Genomic DNA, 22,027 nt, shown 5'->3' on the forward strand with positions numbered 1-22,027 from the left:
ATTGTCCAACTCAAGAGGAAAATGCCGCAAAACTCTGCTTTTCAAACCTTGAACTCTACTTTTGAATCTTTGAGTTTACAGTGTTATTCTGTCAACTCTGATTATAGACTCAAGAACTTAATTCAATTATTGTGATTCCAATTAAGGTAGGGCATATTCGTTTTCCCACAAGTTAGTTTTGAGGATACTTAATGCCAAAAGGGAAAAAAATGTGTTGCACAATGCAAAGGGTATTTATAGAGTATATTTAACATCTGCTAAAGCATTCTACAGTATTATGAAGTCATATTAGTGTTACTACAAGTCCTCAGTGTTAAAACGTGATCATTTTAAACAGATCAGAGAAGAACAGCAGCACTTTCTGATAGAAACCCAGTATTAAGCAGAATAAGTGATATATCAAATCATTTTCTATTAAAAAGTTGCCCTTTTCTTAGTAACCAGCTTCCAATAATACAAGTCTACCTTGGCTGCTATTTTGATAGCCTCTGTAGCCCAAGAAAATAATTTAAGCAAGTGAGATAGCATGAAATCAGAAGAGCCAGAATGAAACACATTGCTTCATGAAATAAGAAAGGCTTTATAGCTTAGTTACAATCCTGGAAGTATCACCTAAGAAGGCATTTCCTTGTTCTTCATCAGCATCTGCATGTCTCAGCGCCAGAAGTCTCACTCAGATCTTTGCACCTTCCGCAAAGATTTGCAGAAAGTAGTGGACCTCCTCAGCATTATGTATTTGCTCAATTCTCAATCCAATGCTGACAGGAATTTAATTTTAGGTTTGAAGCGCAAAATATTAATTTTATCCTTCAGGTAAAAGTTAAATGCAATCTTTTAACAAAATTTATTAAATCCAAGTAATCATCAAGCCTTTCCAGCAATCTCTACAAAAATATAATGAAGTGACGAAAGTGTCACATTAGCTCAAAGCAAAACTCTGCTCAACATCTGCATCAAAGCAAATTGTTGGTAAATATCTGAGAGATGTTTTGCTGCCACCTGTTGGGGAACATATGAACTTCAGCTACATCAATCAAAAGACAATTAAATCTAAGGGACATATGGGACATATGGGAATGAGATGAGCAGAAATGTCTTCACTCAGAAGGATGAAAACTTTTGGAATTATTTACTCCAGATGACCGCTTGGCTGCACAGATCAGTCTGTTTTTGAACATTAAAGATAGCGCTGGAAAATGGGGCAGGGTAGATGATCTTAAAGAGTGGAACAGGCTCAAAGGGCCAGGTGGCCTCATCATTCACATATTTCTTACGTTCCTGTGTTTCTGATTGATCACAGCCAACTATTTCCTCGTAACCTCAGCAGGAGATCATGTGCCTTTGTGAAGCAGAGGGCACAATAGTGACTGAATCTGACTCTAAGCGAAAACAGAATTTTGCGTTAACTTAACCTGCAAAATTTGCTTTACTACTGACAGGCTGATCATCACTTGCACTTGTCAGAATCTATATGTGTATAATTCTTGAACATGTTATCAGGTTATCTATTTTGTAATAGAAGTTTTTTTTTCTCATCAACAGGCCTGATGAGAAAGGTCTAGGCCCTAAATGTCGGCTCTTTATTTCTCTCCGTAGATGCTGCCTTATCTGCGAGTTCCTCTAGCATCTTGTGTTCATCTATGTTTCCCCAAGTTTCAGCTCCTCTCTTTTCTGTGTCATATGGTATTTTTCATGGGTCTCACAGATGGTAAAAATACTTAGCAAAGTCTCTCTGTCTGGGGAGTCAAATAATCTAGTTTCCTCTTATACTACCGCTTGAAAAGAAAGGCAGAAAATATGCAGCATTTTGCACCACAGTGGAATACATTCTTTCCTGACAATGCAGTTGAAGAACACATCAGCATATTTTATTACACTTACACCTCGCAAGTAGATGACTGAAAGAGTCACAAATCCACCGAAAGCTGTTCAGTACTCACCATTTGGGGTGCAACATTCACGTTTGCTAGGCCTAAGGTTTTGGGCAAGATCTTGGTCTGAGAGACGATGTTGGAAACAGATGCTGCGACCATGGATATACTATCTGGAAACAACCAAACCAACAATTAAACTACTAAATAAACCACGAAGATCTGTACAAACAAAACACTCCTCACTGGGAAAGCACACATATCAACCTCTCTGAGGTGTCACATCTCATCTGCGCCCATCTGCAATTGTTTGCAGACCCGAGAAGACACCTGGACATTACCGGGTAGCAGAGCTTTGAATGTGGAGGATATCAAGAGCCTCACTAGATCTGCGTGAGGTGAATGATATAAAATTATTTCAAATTCTTCTCTTCTAATATGTGAGTTATTTATGATCAAGTAATTAAATAAATCTGGAATGAAAGGTTGGTCTCAATAATGCTGTCAATAAACTATCTAAAGACATATTGGTGAATCAGAGTGGTTTTTATATTGAATCCGTAGTTTAATTGTAAGGAAATTTTATTGGCTTGGTCCATCTGTGATTTCTGACTCACTAATGGAAATCTATCATCCTTACTGATTTGACTTATCTGAAACTCTTAACCCAATAATGTGGTTGACTCGTATTTATGGATAGATAATAAATACTGAATGAACTTTGTAGAATGAACTTCCCACTCTTCAGGACACTTACAGCTACAGGTGTGCAAAAAGGGCCCAAAGGATCACTGGGGACTCAAGTCACCCCAACCACAATCTGTTCCAGCTGTTAGCATCTAGCAAACAGTACCACAGTACAAAAGCCAGTAACATAGAAACATAGAAAATAGGTGCAGGAGTAGGCCTTTTGGCCCTTCGAGCCTGCACCGCCATTCAGTATGATCATGGCTGATCATCCAACTCAGAACCCTGTACCTGCTTTCTCTCCATACCCCCGATCCCTTTAGCCACAAGGGCCATTTCTAACTTCCTCTTAAATATAACCAAACAACCGGCCTCAACTGTTTCCTGTGGCAGAGAATTCCACAGATTCACCACTCTCTGTGTGAAGAAGTTTTTCCTCATCTCGGTCCTAAAAGGCTTCCCCTTTATCCTTAAACTGTGACCCCTCGTTCTGGACTTCCCCAACATCGGAAACAATCTTCCTGCATCTAGCCTGTCCAATCCTTTTAGAATTTTATACGTTTCAATAAGATCCCCCCTCAATCGTGGGCAAAGTACTGGAGAGTATAACATCGGTAGCAGAGCGAAGGGCGCTGAGTAGGCTACGGTCAATCATGGAAAACCCTGAACATCCTCTACATAGCACCATCCAGAGACAGAGAAGCAGTTTCAGCGACAGGTTGCTATCGATGCAATGCTCCTCAGACAGGATGAAGAGATCAATACTCCCCAATGCCATTCGGCTTTACAATTCAACCGCCAGGAGTAAGATATGTTAAAGTGCCGGGGTTAGGACTCAATGTATTTAAGTAAACTACTTAAGAACTTTTTAAAAGCTATTATTAATGCTTTTTGAGAGGGTGATTTTAGATGCATATCATATTTTTACTGAGTTAAGTATTGTATGTAATTAGTTTTGCTACAATAAGTGTATGGGACATTGGGAAAAATGTTGAATTTCCCCATGGGGATGAATAAAGTATCTATCTATTTTCTAAATTTCAGTGAGTATAAGCCTAGTCGATCCAGTCTTTCTTCATATGAAAGTCCTGCCATCCCAGGAATCAATCTGGTGAACCTTCTCTGTACTCCCTCTATGGCAAGAATGTCTTTCTTCAGATTAGGGGACCAAAACTGCACACAATATTCTAGGTGCGGTCTCACCAAGGCCTTCTACAACTGCAGTAGAACCTCCCTACTCCTGTACTCAAATCCTTTTGCTATGAATGCCAACATACCATTTGCCTTTTTCACCGCATGCTGTACCTGCATGCCCACCTTCAATGACTGGTGTACAATGACACCCAGGTCTCGTTGCATCTCCCCTTTTCCTAATCAGCCACCGTTCAGATAATAATCTGTTTTCCTGTTCTTGCAACCAAAGTGGACAACCTCACATTTATCCACATTAAATTGCATCTGCCATGAATTTGCCCACTCACCTAACCTATCCAAGTCACCCTGCATCCTCTTAGCATCCTCCTCACAGCTAACACCGCCGCCCAGCTTCGTGTCATCCGCAAATTTGGAGATGCTGCATTTAATTCCCTCGTCTAAATCATTAATATATATTGTAAACAACTGGGGTCCCAGCACTGAGCCTTGCGGTACCCCACTAGTCACTGCCTGCCATTCTGAAAAGGTCCCGTTTACTCCCACTCTTTGCTTCCTGTCTGCCAACCAATTCTCTATCCACATCAACACCATACCCTCAATACCATGTGCTTTAAGTTTGCACACTAATCTCCCGTGTGGCACCTTGTCAAAAGCCTTTTGAAAATCTAAGTATACAACATCCACTGGCTCTCCCCTATCCACTCTACTAGTTACATCTTCAAAAAATTCTATAAGATTCCTCAGACATGATTTTCCTTTCACAAATCCATGCTGACTTTGTCCGATGATTTCACCTCTTTCCAAATGTGCTGTTATCACATCTTTGATAACCGACTCTAGCATTTTCCCCACCACCGATGTCAGACTAACCGGTCTATAATTCCCCGGTTTCTCTCTCCCTCCTTTTTTAAAAAGTGGGGTTACATTAGCCACCCTCCAATCCTCAGGAACCAATCCAGAATCTAAGGAGTTTTGAAAAATTATCACTAATGCATCCACTATTTCTTGGGCTACTTCCTTAAGCACTCTGGGATGCAGACCATCTGGCCCTGGGGATTTATCTGCCTTTAATCCCTTCAATTTACCTAACACCACTTCCCTACTGGCATGTATTTCCCTCAGTTCCTCCATCTCACTAGACCCTCGGTCCCTTACTATTTCCGGAAGATTATTTATGTCCTCCTTAGTGAAGACAGAACCAAAGTAGTTATTCAATTGGTCTGCCATGTCTTTGTTCCCTATGATCAATTCACCTGTTTCTGACTGTAAAGGACCTACATTTGTCTTGACCAATCTTTTGCTTTTCACGTGTCTATAAAAGCTTTTACAGTCAGTTTTTATGTTCCCTGCCAGCTTTCTCTCATAATCTTTTTTCCCTTTCCTAATTAAGCCCTTTGTCCTCCTCTGCTGGTCTCTGAATTTCTCCCAGTCCTCAGTACCAACAGGCTCCAGGACAGCTTCTTCCACCAGGCCATCAGACTGATTAATTCAAACTGATACAATTGTATTTCTAAACTATATTGACTGTCCAGTTGTACATCTTACTGCACATACTATTTATTACAGATTACTATACTTTGCACATTACACATTTAGACGGAGATGTAACATAAAGATTTCTACTCCTCATGTATCTGAAGGATGTAAGAAATAAAGTCAATTCAATACAAGTTTTGTTTTGCAACCGAGGCTGGTGAAATTTAATTGTTTGCCCAGACACACCAACTTGCGCATAAATACAAGGCAGCTCTGCAAACAAAAAGTCATCACCTTGAGATTTCTGGGGAAAGTCAAGGCAATTTTCATCACTCCCACCAGCTCATAAAGAAGAAAGTGCAGTTCTTTTTAAATGAGGGAAGCTATTGCACACCACCCGCCCCATGGATATGACAGGGTGATAGCTTGGTCCAATGGCAAGGAAGTCTAGGAATGATTAGAGAATATATTCGTTGTACACTGCTTGAAAAACAGAGACTCAATCCTGTATATACTGCCAACCCCCAACTCCATTTCTCTGTCCAATCTTCTCCTAGCTACCTCCATCTCTTTCTTACCTCGGCAACCATTCCCATCATCTCTTTCTCCCTCCTTCACCACTCCCTCCAGCTTCAGCAGCTGTGATGGTTAAGAAGGCAGCTTGCTTCCCTCTTCCCCAAGAACAAGTGAATACAGGCCTCGCCAAAGAAGCCACATCCAGAAGGTAATTTTTACCAAGTTGTCAAAGGAAGTTTGATTCACACTGTGAGGATCCAGATGGGAGATGTTGTAACGGGCAATAACACAAAGCAATCTAGCTGATGAGAACATTACAGACACTATTAACTTTTAGATGGAAATTTTAATGTTAAAGATTTAATCCGATGACATTGATAAATGCAGTTAATGGGCATTATAGCTATGAATTTTATTTGCAACAATTTTGTGACTTCATTTAATTTCATTTTGTTTACTTCCATCCAATTCAAATGGCTGAATCATAATGCAGGTTGGACTATAATGTGGTTTTCATTCCTACAAGGCTACAGACTCTTCCTTAAAGTCATACAGCTCAGGAATAGCTATCCAATTTTTTTTTCCTACAAGTTGTTAGTGTATCTGCCTCAACCACTTCCTCTGGCAACTCATTCCATATAAAGACCACTTTCTGGGTGAAAAGGCAGGTTCCTATTAAATCTTCCCCACTCACTTTAAACCTATGCCCTCGAGTTATTGATTGCCTAACCCTGGGAAGAAGACTGCACATTCACCTTATCTATACACTCCTCATTCTCCTAGGCTCCAATGAGTAAAGCTCAACCTGTTTCTATAATTCAGTCTTGGCTACATCCTCGTAAATCTTTTCCAGCTTAATAGCATATTTCCTATAACAGGATGACCAAATGTAGCCTCACCAACATCTTGTACAATCACACTATTGAGGGGGACATTGGACAGCCTGCTCCCCAACCTCTCTCTCAGTAAACAGAACTTTTCAATTCTAAACAATGAGCTTTGCTCATCTTCTCCAATGAAGAACCAAAGGGCAAGTCAAGAACTCAGAGCAAATGGTAATAATATTCATGGGATAAGAAGCAACACAAAAGCAAGCTAAAAGCACAACTTCAGTTCAATGGGAATTTGTCAGATATGGAACTAAGGCACAATGACGATCATAAAATCTTATTAACTGACTTATCAATCTCAAAAGCAGATTTGCCATCCTGTAATTTCCCTTTGGAGTGCTGAACTGACTCTGCAGCTGTGGCCTGCAGTCATCAGTGCTCACCTGAGCACTGAACTGGCTCCGCGGCTGTGGACACGCTTTCAAGGACTCTGTGGTTCATGTTCTACGTGTTATTAGTTTACTGTTTGTTATTGTTTACACGATTTGTGATTTTTGTACATTGGGTGCTTGATGGTCTTGCTGTGTGGAGGTTTCAATGGATTCTATTGAATTTCTTTGTTTTGTGGCTGCCTGCGAGAAGATGAGTCTCCAGGTATGCATACTTCGCTAATAAATACTTTGATGACTTTGACCCATTCTGGAAAGCTGACAAGTGAAGTATGACAGGAACCTAACTATCCTAAGGTTACAGAGTTCTTGGAAAGGACAGGAAAATTCAAGAAGCTCCATGAATAATAAATCAAGGTGTAACTGCAAAGGCGTGAACAATCTGAGCAAAAATATCTTGTAAACATTTTTGTAAGGCTAAAGGAAAACAAAGGACAGGCCTTGAACAAGAGTCATCAACAGAGAGAACCAGCTCGTGGCTGACAGGACCTTCTGGGCCTCCATGCTGTCCACAATGCAGCACAGGAGGTGCTTCTGATCTCTTGCCCCGTCCCTGGGCTCAGCACGGAATCTGAGGGAGCTCCATAACGGGCTATGCTGAGGAGGTGGGTATACCTCAACAGTCACATCCAATGTGGTCTCACTCAGTTGACCTTCCATTAAAAAAAATACAGCAATGTAAGTGGATTGACTTTGTATTTCAGTTTTTAGTTGATTTTAGTTTGATTAATCAGTTAATTGTTTTTTTTTAAAAAAGGGCCTTTCTGACTTAATATTTTAAATATGTTCATCATCATGTGCCATACTCTGCCAGAGACTCGGCGACCACTTTCTTCCACTGCGATGTCAGCAGTCAAACCTCTTGCACTTCTGGCGGTGAGGCTGGTCCACTTCTTGATGTTGTCGATCCAGGTTGTCCTCTGTCTGCCTCGGGAGTGGCTTCCTTCTACTCTGCCTTCAAGCACAGTGCGTTCCAGTGTGTCATCAGTTCTTGAGATGTGTCCAAAATAGCGAAGTTTCCTTTGGATAACGGTTTCCAGAAAGTATTGGATTCGTGCCAATCTTTCCTAGGATGTTAGTTTCATTGATTTTACTGTACCAGCTGTCAGATTTTGTGGACAGGGCCTTAGGTTGTGTTGCTCAAGGCCTTGTTGGTGTTTGAGGCCTGCTCCACTTCACAGCCCTGAGGTGGTAGAGAGAGTCACAGCTGTAAAGATTATGAAACTGTGTGTTGGTGCATGGGGGACAATGACATAATCCAACACAATCTACCCAACAAATGCTGCAGTGAGAGGATGTGAACATGCACACGTCTGAGGAAACAACACTGCAAAAACAATGCGCCTTCTGTAAAAGATTTATTTTTCACAAAATGTGGAAGAACAGCTACGCACAATTTACAAAGGCAATTCTTTCCAGAAAGTGTTCAAGCAAGGCGCTTGATTGAGTCAGACACTTACGATCCAACAGGAGAGCAGGACTTAATAATGAGTAACAAGCCAAACTAAATTTAGTAAATTGGTTGGAATTAGTAAAAATCAGTCAATATAGAACAGTGACATAACATGGTTTATATTCGAGAATAGCAAATTTCAAGGAATGAGGAATGAAATTACTTCAGTAAATGGGGTCAAATGGCTGGTGAGTTAACTGGTAACTACACATTACGTGGGGAAGTTACTGGTATTTATCATCACAGGAGGTGACTAAGGATGAGATGATCAAGGAAAGCAAGTATGAATTCCTAACACTAATCTAGTGGCATTTTTAAGCAGATGATTAGCCTATACAAACATCCCGAAGGCATCTAATAATGCTTCCCATGCATGAGGCTTGTAAAATCGGAACAGTATGTAAACCCTGCGATGTGGATTAATAACTGGCGCAGGAGATAGGAGAGAAAATGGCAATGGAGGAAATGATTTCCTTCTGAAGATCAGTGCAAGCTGTTTCACAGTAATCTCTTCCTGTGCTTATTTGTCAGGATCTGTGTGTACCTCGGCACTACTGCCAACCCTACCAGCCCTTAAGGGGGCAGTGGTGACCTGCCCCTTGAACCACCACAGCCCACTTGATGCAGGAGCACCCACAATGCCGCTGGAAAGGGAATTCCAGGCTTTGGGCCCAGTGACGATGACGATGAAGCAGGCGACAGCAACTTCCACAAGATGGGGCATGACTTGCAGGAATTAGTGCCCACTTCCTCATATGTCATGATGGCAGAGGCTCATGGATCGGGGAGGTGGTTTGGCGTCGCCTGCTGTTCTTGTAGCCTGTCATTCACCACACTTTTTGCAGATCGTTCTCACCGCAGCCACAGAGCCACCAGAGTTTAATTACGAAGCTGAGGTCCGAAGTAGGCTGCCGTGCCCTGCGTGGAGCTGAGCTTGTTAACTATTGTCAGAGTGGCATGCAGTCAGGCAAGCAGAGAGCATTCCGTCGTCACCCTCCTAACCTGCATCTTGTATACAGGAAGGGAGCCTCACATTTTCTGATGAGTTACTTCAGACAGAACTACAGTTCTGTGCAAAGACAGATAGATAGGGTGCTTAAGACATTTGCACAGTACTGTACTTGTCAACATGAAGCAGAGAGCAAGTCTGTAAACCCAGTGACAGCAAAGGATGTTGGACAAAAGACATGCAATAAAAAAAATACTGGAAGTTCAAAAATAAAATCCGCATGGAGATTTTGTTTTCCTCGGCACCATCAAAGCTCTGGTAAATATAGAGGGGAAAACTGTATTTGTCAATGTGGGGCGGAGGGCGAGTGTGTAAATCTGGTGGAAGCACAGGATGTAGGGAATGGCGAGGGTGGGCGGAGCGCCACGGGAGGGGTGTGGGGACAGGTGGCAGAGGATGAGTGCCAGTGCAGAGGGTGGCACAGGTGCAGACACATCCGGCCCTGAAACACCAGGCAAAGTCATTTGATTCCAAGCAATTGGTTCATCGATCATTTCGGAATGTTCTTCCCATTCCCACTCTCAGTCCACGACAGAGACCCACATCAGAATCAGGTCTATCACGCATCTCATTAAATTTGCTGTCTTTTTGCGGCAGCAGTACAGTGTAATACATAAAATTACTACAGCGCTGTGCAGATGTCTTAGGCGCCCCCGCCAAACACAGACAGTACAGAAGCAGCAAACTCATAAGTTCTGCAATTGAATGCAAAGTCATCCACTTTGTGCTCAAGAAAGAACGGTCAGAATATTTTATTCAATGATGATTAAAGTATAACAGCAGCAAACGGTGAAGTGATCCAGCTGTCTTTCAGCATTAATCCCAACAGCTAATGTACAGGCGCATCATTATCTGAAATACAGCCCACTGCAGTGGTCTCACTGTCCTGCGTGTACGGGGAGTAGAGTAGGGGTCTGAGAACACAACCTTGTGGAGCGCCAGTGTTGCGAATAATCATGGCGGATGCGTTGCTGCCTATCCTTGCTGACCGCGCTCTGTTGGTCAGAAGTCGAGGATCCGGTTGCAGAGGGACCTGTTGACTGCCAGGGTCCGGAATTTGGTGACGAGTTTGCTTTGGTTATACTATTGAAGGCAGAGCTGCAGTCAGTAAACTTTACTGTCCAGACGTTCCAGAGGTCGGTGTAGGTCCTGGGATCTGGTGTCTCCCATAGGTCTGTCTTGACGGTAGCTTGAAGTTGCCTGGAAGGCTGGTGATATTGTGTGCATGACCAACTTCTTTTCATTAAGGTAGATGTCAGAGCCACTGGGTGGTGGTGTTCAGCCATTTTATCTAGTTTTTCTATGATAGTGGTCTTCTTAAAGCAGGTGGGAGGCACTGATTGAAGTCGTCAGAGCTTAGAAGTGTCTGCAGTACCGCGGTCAGCTGAGCTAAGGACACGGCCAGAGACACCATCTGGGCTCCATGCTCTCTGAGGGTTTACCATCTGGACGACTCATTTTATGTCAGCAATGGTGACTGTGGGTTCAGGTGCACTGGGAGCTGTCGGGGTGAGCATCAACATTTCAGTCCTATTCTGTTCAAAATACATATGAACATAAGAAATAGGAGCAGGAGTAGGCCATCCGGCCCATCGAGCCTGCCCCGCCATTCAATAAGATCATGGCTGATCTGTCCGTAAACTCAGCTCCATCTGTCTACCTGCCTTTTCCCCATAAACCTCAATTCCCCTACTATGTAAAAAAAATATTTAGTGAAGAAGCCTCAACTGCTTCCGTGGGCAGAGAATTCCAGATTCACCACTCTCTGGAAAAAACAGTTTCTCCTCATCTCCGTCCTAAATCTTCTCCCCTGAATCTTGAGGCAATGTCCCCGAGTTCTACTATGAAGTGCATTAAACTCAATCGAAAAGGGACAGCAATGCTCTCTTACTTAGTTTGGTAACCTCTAAGGCCTGCCACAGCAGACAGCTGGTCTGGGACTGGATTTTGAATGGATATTTTAAAAAGGTCCGGTTGGCATTACATTTTACTTGCCTTATGGAATGTCTGCCTTTTTTTTTTACCTTTTTGACATTCAAACCATGCTGACTCATCCTGGGATTCAGTTCTATGGACTCTGGGCACCTCACCCTCACGACAAAACACAAGAGATTCTGCCGATGCTGCAAATCTGGAGTAACACACACAAAATGCTGGAGGAACTCGAACAGGTCAAGCAGCATCTGTGGAAAGGAATGGAGCCAATGTTTTCAGTGCCTGAAATGTCAACTCTGTTCCTTTCCACAGTTGCTGCCTGACCAGCTGAGATCCTCCAGCATGTTTGGTGTGTCACTCTAATGATGCTGTACACACCTGGTCACTGCAGTCAGTCCCTGTTCTGACCGGAACTTGAGCTTCAAGTGCATGAGGGAGATCAATGGGTATGGGGAAGTTGGGAATTTTCTAGGGAAGTGAACAGGAACAAATAAACTTCCATGTGAATGTTTTAAGTTGGCAGACTGATCCGTGTTCAAAGATTCAGTTATAGACAATAGACAATAGGTGCAGGAGTAGGCCATTCGGCCCTTCGAGCCAGCACCACCATTCAATGTGATCATGGCTGATCATCCACAATCAGTACCCCGTTCCTGCCTTCTCCCCATATCCCTTGACTCCGCTATCTTTAAGAGTTGTATCTAACTCTTTCTTGAAAGCATCCAGGGATTTGGCCTCCACTGCCTTCTGAGGCAGAGCATTCCACAGATCCACCACTCTCTGGGTGAAAAAGTTTTTCCTCAACTCTGTTCTAAATGGCCTACCCCTTATTCTTAAACTGTGGCCTCTGGTTCTGGACTCCACCAACATCTGGAACATGTGTCCTGCCTCTAGTGTGTCCAATCCCTTAATAATCTTATATGTTTCAATCAGATCCCCTCTCATCCTTCTAAACTCCAGTGTATACAAGCCCAGTCGCTCCAATCTTTCAACATATGGCAGTCCCGCAATCCTGGGAATCAACCTCGCATAAAATGCTGGAGGAACTCAGCAGGCCAGGCAGCATCTATGGAAAAGAGTACAGTCGACTTTATGGGCCAACGTGGGCTGTTTACTCTTTTCCATAGATGCTGCCTGGCCTGCTTAGATCCTGCAGCATTTTGTGTGTGCAAGCTGGCAACTGAATCTTTGAATACAGATCAGTCTACCAACTTAAAACACTCACATGGAAGTTTATTTGTTCCTGTTCACTTCCGTAGAAAATTCCCAACTTCCCCATACCCATTGATCTCCCTCATGCACTTGAAGCTCAAGTTCTGGTCAGAACAGGACTATGACTGGCTACCATACTCTTGCATGCGTAAATACAAGGACTGAATGCCTTGAACAGGTGTGTACAGCATCGTTAGTGACACACCAAACATGCTGGAGGATCTCAGCTGGTCAGGCAGCAACTGTGGAAAGGAACAGAGTTGACGTTTCGGGCACTGAAAACATTGACTCCATTCCTTTCCACAGATGCTGCTTGACCTGTTCGAGTTCCTCCAGCATTTTGTGTGTGTTACTCCAGATTTGCAGCATCGGCAGAATCTCTTGTGTTTTGTCGTGAGGGTGAGGTGCCCAGAGTCCATAGAACTGAATCCCAGGATGAGTCAGCATGGTTTGAATGCCAAAAAGGTAAAAAAAAAGGCAGACACTCCCGAAGGCAAGTAAAATGTAATGCCAACCGGACCTTTTCACTAGTTCTGATATCGAGCCTGCCAGGCAGAATTACAGGTCTTGTCCATCTATGAAGAAGCAAACATGATTCTAGACATAAGAAATGTAAACCATGCTGTGAGTATTCTTCATACTCACAACACTGACCAGCCTCATCCTAAAGATCTGTGAATGGAAATCCATTAAAATGTCCACCTTCATGCATACTACTAGATGTATGGTCAAGTATTACAGCAGGAACACAAACACACACAGCCCTCTGCTCACAATCATTTCAAAATCAAAATCAAACTAAATTTTATTGTCAAAATGCATATACAGTGGTACTAGAAAGTTAGTGGACGCTGAAGAATTTTCTCTATTTCTGCATAAATATGAACTAAAATATGATCAGATCTTCATGCAAGTCCTAAAAACTATATAAAGAGAAACTATTTATACTTGTTCATTTATTTATTGAGAAAAATGATCTGATATTACATGTATTTGTTGGATAAAGTATGCAAACCTTTGTTTTCAATAACTGGGTCTGACCCCCTTGTACAGCAATAACTACAGCCGAACAGCTCCAGTAACTCTTGATCAGTCCTGCACATTGGCTTGGAGGATTTTTAAGCCATTTCTCCTTACAAAACTGCTTCAATTCTGGGATGTTGGTGCATAAACTGCTTGCTCCCAGTCCTTCCGCAACATTTCTATAAGGATTAAGGTCAGGACTTTGACTCGGCCATTCCAAAACACAAATTTTCTTCTTTTTAAAACCATTCTGTTGTTGAATTACTCTTGTCTTTTGGATCATTGTCTTGTTGCATTATCCATTATCTTATTAAGCTTCAGGTGACGGACTGCTACCCTGACATTCTCCTGTAAAATGTCTTGATGCAATTTTGAATTCACTGTCCAGGCCGTGAGGCAGCAAAGCAGCCCAAAACCACGATGCTCCTTCCACTATGCTTCACAATTGGGATGATGCTTTGATGTTGGTGTACAGGGCCCTTTTTTCTCCAAGCATTTCTTCCAAAAAGTTCAACTTTTGTCTACATAACATTGTCCCAGCAGCATTGTAGAACATCCAGGTGGTCTTTTGAAACTTGAGATGTGCAGCAATTTCTTTTTTGGAGAACAGTGGTTTCCTCTGTGGTGTCCTTCCATGTTCAATGCTTTTCTTATAGTGGATACATGAACAGAGACATTAGCAAGTTCTAGAGATTTTTGTAGATCTTTTGCTTTTACCCTTGGGTTCTTTTCCACCTGCTTCAGCATTGCACGTTGTGCTCTTGGTGTGATCTTTGCAGGATACCCACTCGGGAGAGTAGCAACAGTACTGAGTTTCTTCCACTTGTAGACAATTTCTCTTACTGTGGACTGATGAACACCCAGGTCTTTAGAAATGCTTTGGTAGCCTTTTCCATCTTCAAGCATCTCTACAATTCTCTAAGGTCATCTAAGGTCATCTGAAAAAATGTTTTGATCGAGGCATGGTGCATATAAACAGATCTTTCTTGAGAAGAGCAGGCTCTGTCAGTAACCTGACATTTGTGTGCATTTTTTTTAAAAACAGGGCAGGGCACCTCTACAACCTACACCTCCAATCTCACCTCATTGATTGTAACACCTGACTCCAAATAGCTTTTGAAATAAGTATTACCCCAGAGGTTCACGTACTTTTTCCAACAAATACATGTAATATATTGGATCATTTTTCTCTATAAATGAATGAACAAGTATAATATTTTTGTGTTATTTATTTAATTGGGTTCTCTTTATCTAATTTTAGGACTTAGGTGAAGATCTGAACACATTTTATGTAATATTAAAGCAGAAATAATCCTACAGGGTTCACAAACTTTCTAGTACCGCTGTATGACACCATTTACAACCATGACATCCATGGTTTTTCCTGGGCATACTCAGCAATGCTGTAGAATAGTAACTATCAAAAACAAGGAAATCTGCAGATGCTGGAAATTCAAGCAACACACACAAAATGCTGGTCGAACACAGCAGACCAGGCAGCATCCATAGGGAGAAGCACTGTCGAAGGGTCTCGGCCCGAAATGTCCACAGTGCTTCTCTCTATAGATGCTGCCTGGCCTGCTGTGTTCCACCAGCATTGTGAGAATAGTAACTATCACGGGATCAATGAAAGAACAACCAGAGTGCAGAAGACAACAAACTGTGCAAATGCAAGCATAAATATATGGCAATAAATAACGAGATCATAAAATAACAATGTAAAGAGTCCTTAAAAGTGAGATCATTGGTTGGGGGAACATCTCAATGGATGGGCAAGTAAGTATAGATATTCCTTTATTCTGAAGGTTGTGTGTACCAAATGTTTCTGAAGACTAATGAGAAGCCTCACAATGCTTTCCCAATAAAACACAGAGACTTTCCAACTACTTGCGGACGAGGCATGCAAACTGATCCTCAAAACCAGCACTGAGAAGCATCTAAAATGTTTACATTATCTAGTGACCCAGTAGACAAGGAGTTTAATCCACTAACCTACAATTTAAGGACATGTTCATCAAAGGAAAAGATATCTCAATTTAATTTTTAGATGCCAAGGCAAAGAAGACACATGGGTTTAGATGAAGGAAATGATAATGACGGAAAAGAGTCAGCTGTGATCTTAATGAATTCCTAAGCAGGGGTCATGAGGCTCAATGGCCTAGTGTTCCTTCTATTACATAAAAGGGATAAACACATGGCTACATCTCATCGACCTTGTCAATTAAATATACAAGAATTTTTTTCATCATTCTAATGAAGCCTCGTTTAGCTTGCTAACAATTCCCACTAAAGTACGTACTGAGAATGACATTTCTCCAAAAACATTCAAAGCAACTTGCATCTCGAATTAGATGCAAATGAAATTCCACAAGATTGCAGAAATTCCTTCTCCATTATCCATCAGCATGTAAACAACAAAGATCCTGTAGATGGAGTGGCTTTCGTTGTCAACCGAAGGGTCCTTTGGAGTTTGTGTACAATATCTCGGTGACCTCCTACCGCCACTAATGTAGGGCGTTCTTGTTTCACATTCATTTTCGTGAAAATAATTAGTTTCCAACATGGTCACTTGCAGCCACTGAAAAGGTCGTTTTTGTCTGGAGGGCAGGGGCTGCTGGGTTCATGAAACCTGTTCAGATTTTTCAACAAAGAGCAGCCAGTCCTTGGAAACGTCCAACTCTATCTGTCAGTCCAAGAGCTTTCACATCTGCTCCAGAGTCAGACTATTACAACACACAAACAGGACCTTTGGCCCATCTAGTCCATGCTGTAATAAAAGCAAACCGCCAAAAATCTCAAGACAAATTCACAGTTGAACTGGCTTTTGAATTAGCTGAAATCAGTTGAAATAGCTTGCTGTCGCACCACATTTCAAAATCTATTTTGGGCCAAAAAGGGCCTCCTTCCAAACCATTTCACAGCATACTGCAAAACACAAATTGTGCTTAAATAGACATACCAAAATGTATTTAAAAAAAATAAAGCTCCTGGCAGATAGTGGTACTGTCTTTCTGATGTAACTGGGGTACTAAAATTAGTTTGGATGAGGACCATGCCTCAGTGTCAAAGAGTGTATCTGATTGCTTTCAACCACAGTCCCAAAGCACACTCTAGGTAAATTAGGAACAGAAAACGCTTGAAATGCTCAGCAGGTCAGGTCGCTTCTGTGGGAATAAGAGCAAAGTTAAGGTTTCGGGCCGAAGATTCTTCCACAGAATTTTCTGCATTTAAGATTCACAGTTTTCTAGATTCTTTTTCCCCCCTCACACTCTAGCTCAGTTGCTCTCAAGAGAGCAGAGTTCATGCGATCTGGAGCATCAGATGACCTACCGGAGGAACACAACAGGTTGAGTAGTACCCGTAAAGTGGCAGGGAATTGTTGTCCCTCGCTCTCTTGCTTGGCTACAGACAGTCTTTAAAAGATTTGAGCTTTGTTTTTCTTCCTCCTTCCTTGTAAAACAGGCTAGCAGTTAAGTTTTGTGGATTTTTCTAAAGCAAGTCAGAGGGTGTGGGGAAAGAATGTAGAGCAACTATCCTAATTGGTGTAGGCCTGTGGGACAAATTCAAACTGCTGTGACAACACTGGCAAAACCTTGCTGGAGGAATCCATCCCAATTCTGTCCATGATACGTTTTACCTGGGCAGCTGAATGAAAAAGCTGTGTGGCAGGTGTTGTGGATCACTGTGTCAGAAGGGTCCTGCTCGGCATCACCTCCCCACAGTGTCGATGAAACATCGAAAATGCCGGCCTGGGACTACACTCTCCTGACAGTGACCAAACCAGGCTTTGTTCCAATGAAGAATGATAAATAATTCCACATTCCCACCATCTGCACAATTTTATTTTTGTCTCGTGGAGATAAATATTCCCTCCATGCCTCTCTCCAGCCTATTAAAATCTGCAGTTTAGAGAATAACGGTTCCAGCTGAACTTTATACAGGAACCCAAATGAAAATATGAAGAGCAGATGAAGATCACTCGATCAAAACACAGGGTCTTCAATCATTTCCAGACAGAGCTCTCTACATAGAGCAGAATGTTTTACTAACAACTGGGAATAATTCTGCAAGTCTGAATAACTCTATCAGTCCACTTTTGCAGAAACTGTTGGTGTTTATCTCCAGGATAAATTCCAGACTTCAGCTCCAATCTACAGCTTGGCAGAACATCCATAATCTGAAAACTGGGGCAAACGGCTTCTGCATCTTGAGTCCCTGAGAACGCACAAATGTTGTGGAGCATGCCCGGTTACAGACAGAGTGGGTAGATTGAGCTCAAGGTTCAAAGTTCAAAATAAAGTTTATTATCAGAGAACGTATGTATCACCACATACAACCCAGACCTTTTTCTGCGGGCATCCTTAGCAAATCTATAGAACTGTAAACAGGATCAATGGAAACAAACTGTGCAAACTGCCTTTCTTTTCCAGCCTTGATGAAGGGTCTTGGCCCGAAACATCAATTGTTTGTTTCCTTCCATCGATGCTGCCTGACTTACTGTTCCACCAGTATTTGGTGTGCTACTCCAATTAGCAGTCTCTCGAAAAGCAGAAGACAGGACACACCACCACCTCCTCGATGGCAGCTGAAGCAGTGAAAGGGACATTCAATGCTCTGCTCCGCCACACTGTGTGTAGCGACGCGACAATTGTCACACATACCACGCCTGTTAGTGTGGGCTGTACGCAGTTTAGCAAACCTCACCATCCTAAGGCAGGTAGCGGAACAGCAGGAGAAAGACAAATAAGGGGGGAGGATTAACGCATTCAGATCCTTCTTGTCTGGATCGTAGAGAATTTATTTATGTGACAGGAAATGCAACAACAGTCACCTATTCAACTGAGAATCCCACACCTTACCACACCCTCCTGTTAACCATCACTGTATCTGCTTGTGCATAACAGACAAACACCATCACAGAATTATTTATAGGTTCAGTTCAGAAAGGCTGGGAAGAAACTGCTGATGTCTAGTGGAGAATGGTTTAAAAGCCCTTTGTCTAGAAAGTCTAGGCAGGAACAGCACCGTGATGATGCGGGATCTGTGACAGGGCATCTGAAAGTTGGCAAGGGATTAAGGTCCTAATGGCTTCCTCCTGAGAAAGGACAACAGTCTCATGTTGTACCGGGCTTGCTACAGCCCCGAATGGCGCCTCAGAAAATATAAAATCTTTTGAGCAGATTGCTGGAAGATCCAACAGGTCCTTAGCAGAGTAATCTGCAGCCAGTATCGCAGCAGTCTGACTCATCACAACACCCAGACATTGGGCTGTTCTTGGGTGCAGGCACAGTAGGCCGCACTCAAAACACTCGCTCTGTGCAAAGAACAGAGGGAAGTTGGTGTTGGATTCTGTTGTGCTCTTTGGCGCAGAATACAGGCTTTCTGATAGGGTTCCGAACTCACTAAGCATTTCATTTTGCACTGTGTTGGATCTCATCGGCGTTAAAGTCCCCACTCAAGTTGAACATGAACGGCTAGCAGAATATGATACTTCAAAAGGCAACCTCGACCCATCAGGTGAATCCACTGAAGCCTCGGAAGTACTTCCAAGGACCCCCATGGATTTGTTCCAACTGTGCCTCCTGACCACATCTGGTGGGGCTTCCATCATCCCAAAAGGAAAATCCTGGCTTCCAGCCTCCCCCGGTCCTGCAAAACAACCATGTTACTCTGACAAACACACTACGATGCTGGAATCGGGGTGGAAGCTGTGGAACAAAGGTCATTCCCTGAATCACAAGCACCCACCTTTCGGACACTCCTACAAAACAAACAAGCTCCCATAAGATTATTAAATTAAAAAGCTCAACATATGTACCTACAAGTGGCAGAGCTAGTTTTCCCCTTTCCACTTCTGGCAACTGTTCATTACTCCCAATCTCTTGTGTTTTTCCTACCATACATTACAATGCTGTGGAGTTAGGGATACCATTTTGAATGATTTCTGGGATTGTTCCAACTTATGGACAAATCAACTTAAGGACATCTATAAAAATGAAACCTGACTGTTACTCTGTAATTACAACTTCTAATGAAGACCGTGGATGCAAAGACAGTGCATATGACCTGACTCAGGAGCTTAATTTTCATAGGCCAAGGACCTTTATTTATGGTACATTAACATCAGTGCCCCTATAAACACCATGTCAAAATAGATGAAAATATTTCAAGAATATAACTTACATTTGGATCACCATTTGGTGCTTGAATCACCGTGGAAATAATACTGTAAAAATAATGTTTTAAAATAAAATAGAAATGGCTGCAAATACTCAGTGGGTCAGGTAGCAGCACTGGAGAGGGAACCAGTCAACGCTGCAGTTCTATGAAACTCTGGTTAGACCACACATAAGAGGAATAGACAGAGTGGACAGTCAGCGCCTCTTCCTCAGGGGACCACTGCTCAGTACAAGAGGACATGGCTTTAAGGTAAGGGGAGGGAAGTTCAAGGGGGATATTAGAGGAAGATTTTTCACTCAGAGAGTGGTTGGTGCGTGGAATGCACTGCCTGAGTCAGTGGTGGAGGCAGATACACTAGTGAAGTTTAAGAGACTATTAGACAGGTATATGGAGGAATTTAAGGTGGGGGGTTATATGGGAGGCAGGGTTTGAGGGTCAGCACAACATTGTGGACCGAAGGGCCTGTAATGTGCTGTACTATTCTATGTTCACACTTGGAATATTGTGTACAATCTGGTCACCTCATTATAGGAAGGATGTGGAAGCTTCAGAGAGGGTGCGAAGGAGATTTACCAGAATGCTGCCCGGACTACAGCAGGCTGAGTGAGCTCGGGCTTTTCTCCTTGGAGTGAAGGGTGATGAAAGATGAATTGACAAAGGTGTATAACATGAAAAGAGGTATTGATAGAGTGAACAGCCAGTGCAGGAAATGACTAATATGGGAGGGCAGATCATAGGGTGGGGGATTTTACACAGAGAATGGTAAGTGCACAATACATACTTGCCTGGGGTGGTGGTAGATGCAGACACATTAAGGACATTTAACAGACTCTTAGATAGGCACATGGATGAATGAAAAATGGAGGGTTATGAGGGATGGAAGGGTTAGATTGATTATGGAGTAGGTTAAAAGGCCAGCACAACATTGTGGGCCAAAGGGTCTGTACTGTTCTATGATGATCTTTCATCAGAGCAGTGAAAACTTGGAAGCCAAATCTGTTTTAAACTGTGGAGGGGTGGGGGTGGTAGAGTGAACAAAGATCTGTGACTGGGTGGAGACCCAAACTAAACTTTCTTGTTGACAAGGCCCAAATGTATTCAGGCATGTCACTTCAAGAAAGGACATTTTATATTCTCTAAGCTAATGTGTGCAAGATCTATTCTCTTTCCCACTTAGTTTTATTTGGACGGCTTCAATACAAGTTGGATAACTTTAGCGTTGCATTTGTATTTCACAGTTCATTTAGTCAACTTGTCAAGTGAACTATTTCTTCTAGAGATGAAAATCCATTAGCAGCTGCCTCCTCATCTGTCTAAAGGGCTTACAGCGCAAAGACTAAACTCATGACGCCAGCCAGCCTGAAGGTCCGAAAGTACAAGACCACCATTAACCATCACAGGACTTCAACCAAAGTTGTCAAGGCTCTCACACAGGACAGTCTGCCATCACTGTGATCCCATCAAATGCTCCAATCGCAAGGCTCTTCAGATTCGCATTCGTTTATTTATCACATTACGTTGGAACGTATAGCAAAATGTGACAGTTACGTTAACAGCCGACGTAAGTAAGGATGCGCTGGTGGCAGCCTGCACGTGCAGCCAAACATTCAGCGCCAATGTAGCACGCTCACAATGCTCGGCAGAACAACAATGCAGAGTTCAGAGTATACTCATTATTGAAGTACGTATACTATATACAGCTGTAACCCTCAAGTTCAGCCGGCCGCGTGAGTCTCGGGAAGCTCCGCCAAACGTGTGAAATCTCGTTTGTGTGGATGTTGCATGATGTGTTACCCTGTTACAAATCAGTACCATGAAATATCAGAGAGTACACCATATGCAATTATACAACTTGGCTTTATAATTCTCAATTTGACTAGAGGGTTAGTAAAGAAAAACAGAAAGAAAAGGGCCCATTCTAATGAAACAGTCTAATGTGCACGTTGATGTCACGGTTTCCCGTCCCTTAGGCCTCCATCGATTTCCCCCCCCCGGGCATCGTCAACTCCCGACCCCTCACTCCAAGTCCACTCTGTCCTGCAGTCTACGGCTTCACCTTTCTCACGTCTTCTCCCTTCCTCTCTTGCCGAACAAAAGCCCGTGAACTCCTCACTCTCAGGCACACAACAAAAAAAAAACACTCCCCTCATTGGACGGAGCACATTCCAAAGCCCGTTATCTCCAGTCATAACTCTAACACTGCTGCTACAGAGAAACCATTACATCAGCAG

General features: G+C 42.7%; 1 protein-coding gene across 11 annotated transcripts in view; it reads right to left on the reverse strand.

The window, feature by feature from the left end:
* The window catches only part of LOC140725685 (transcription factor Dp-2-like), a 256,670-nt gene that overhangs the window by 97,848 nt on the left and 136,795 nt on the right, over positions 1–22,027 (reverse strand). For 9 of the 11 annotated variants that reach the window (XM_073041493.1, XM_073041494.1, XM_073041499.1 and 6 more), the window contains one exon: positions 1,941–2,044. The exons of 1 other annotated variant lie outside the window; for it this stretch is intronic. In XM_073041493.1, coding sequence (XP_072897594.1) covers positions 1,941–2,044 — 104 coding nt within the window. The remainder of the gene's footprint in view (positions 1–1,940; positions 2,045–22,027) is intronic. One more of the 11 variants, XM_073041500.1, reaches the window with a different exon arrangement.

This window comes from Hemitrygon akajei, chromosome 3 (assembly GCF_048418815.1).
Source record: "Hemitrygon akajei chromosome 3, sHemAka1.3, whole genome shotgun sequence".
Lineage (NCBI taxonomy): Eukaryota > Metazoa > Chordata > Chondrichthyes > Myliobatiformes > Dasyatidae > Hemitrygon > Hemitrygon akajei.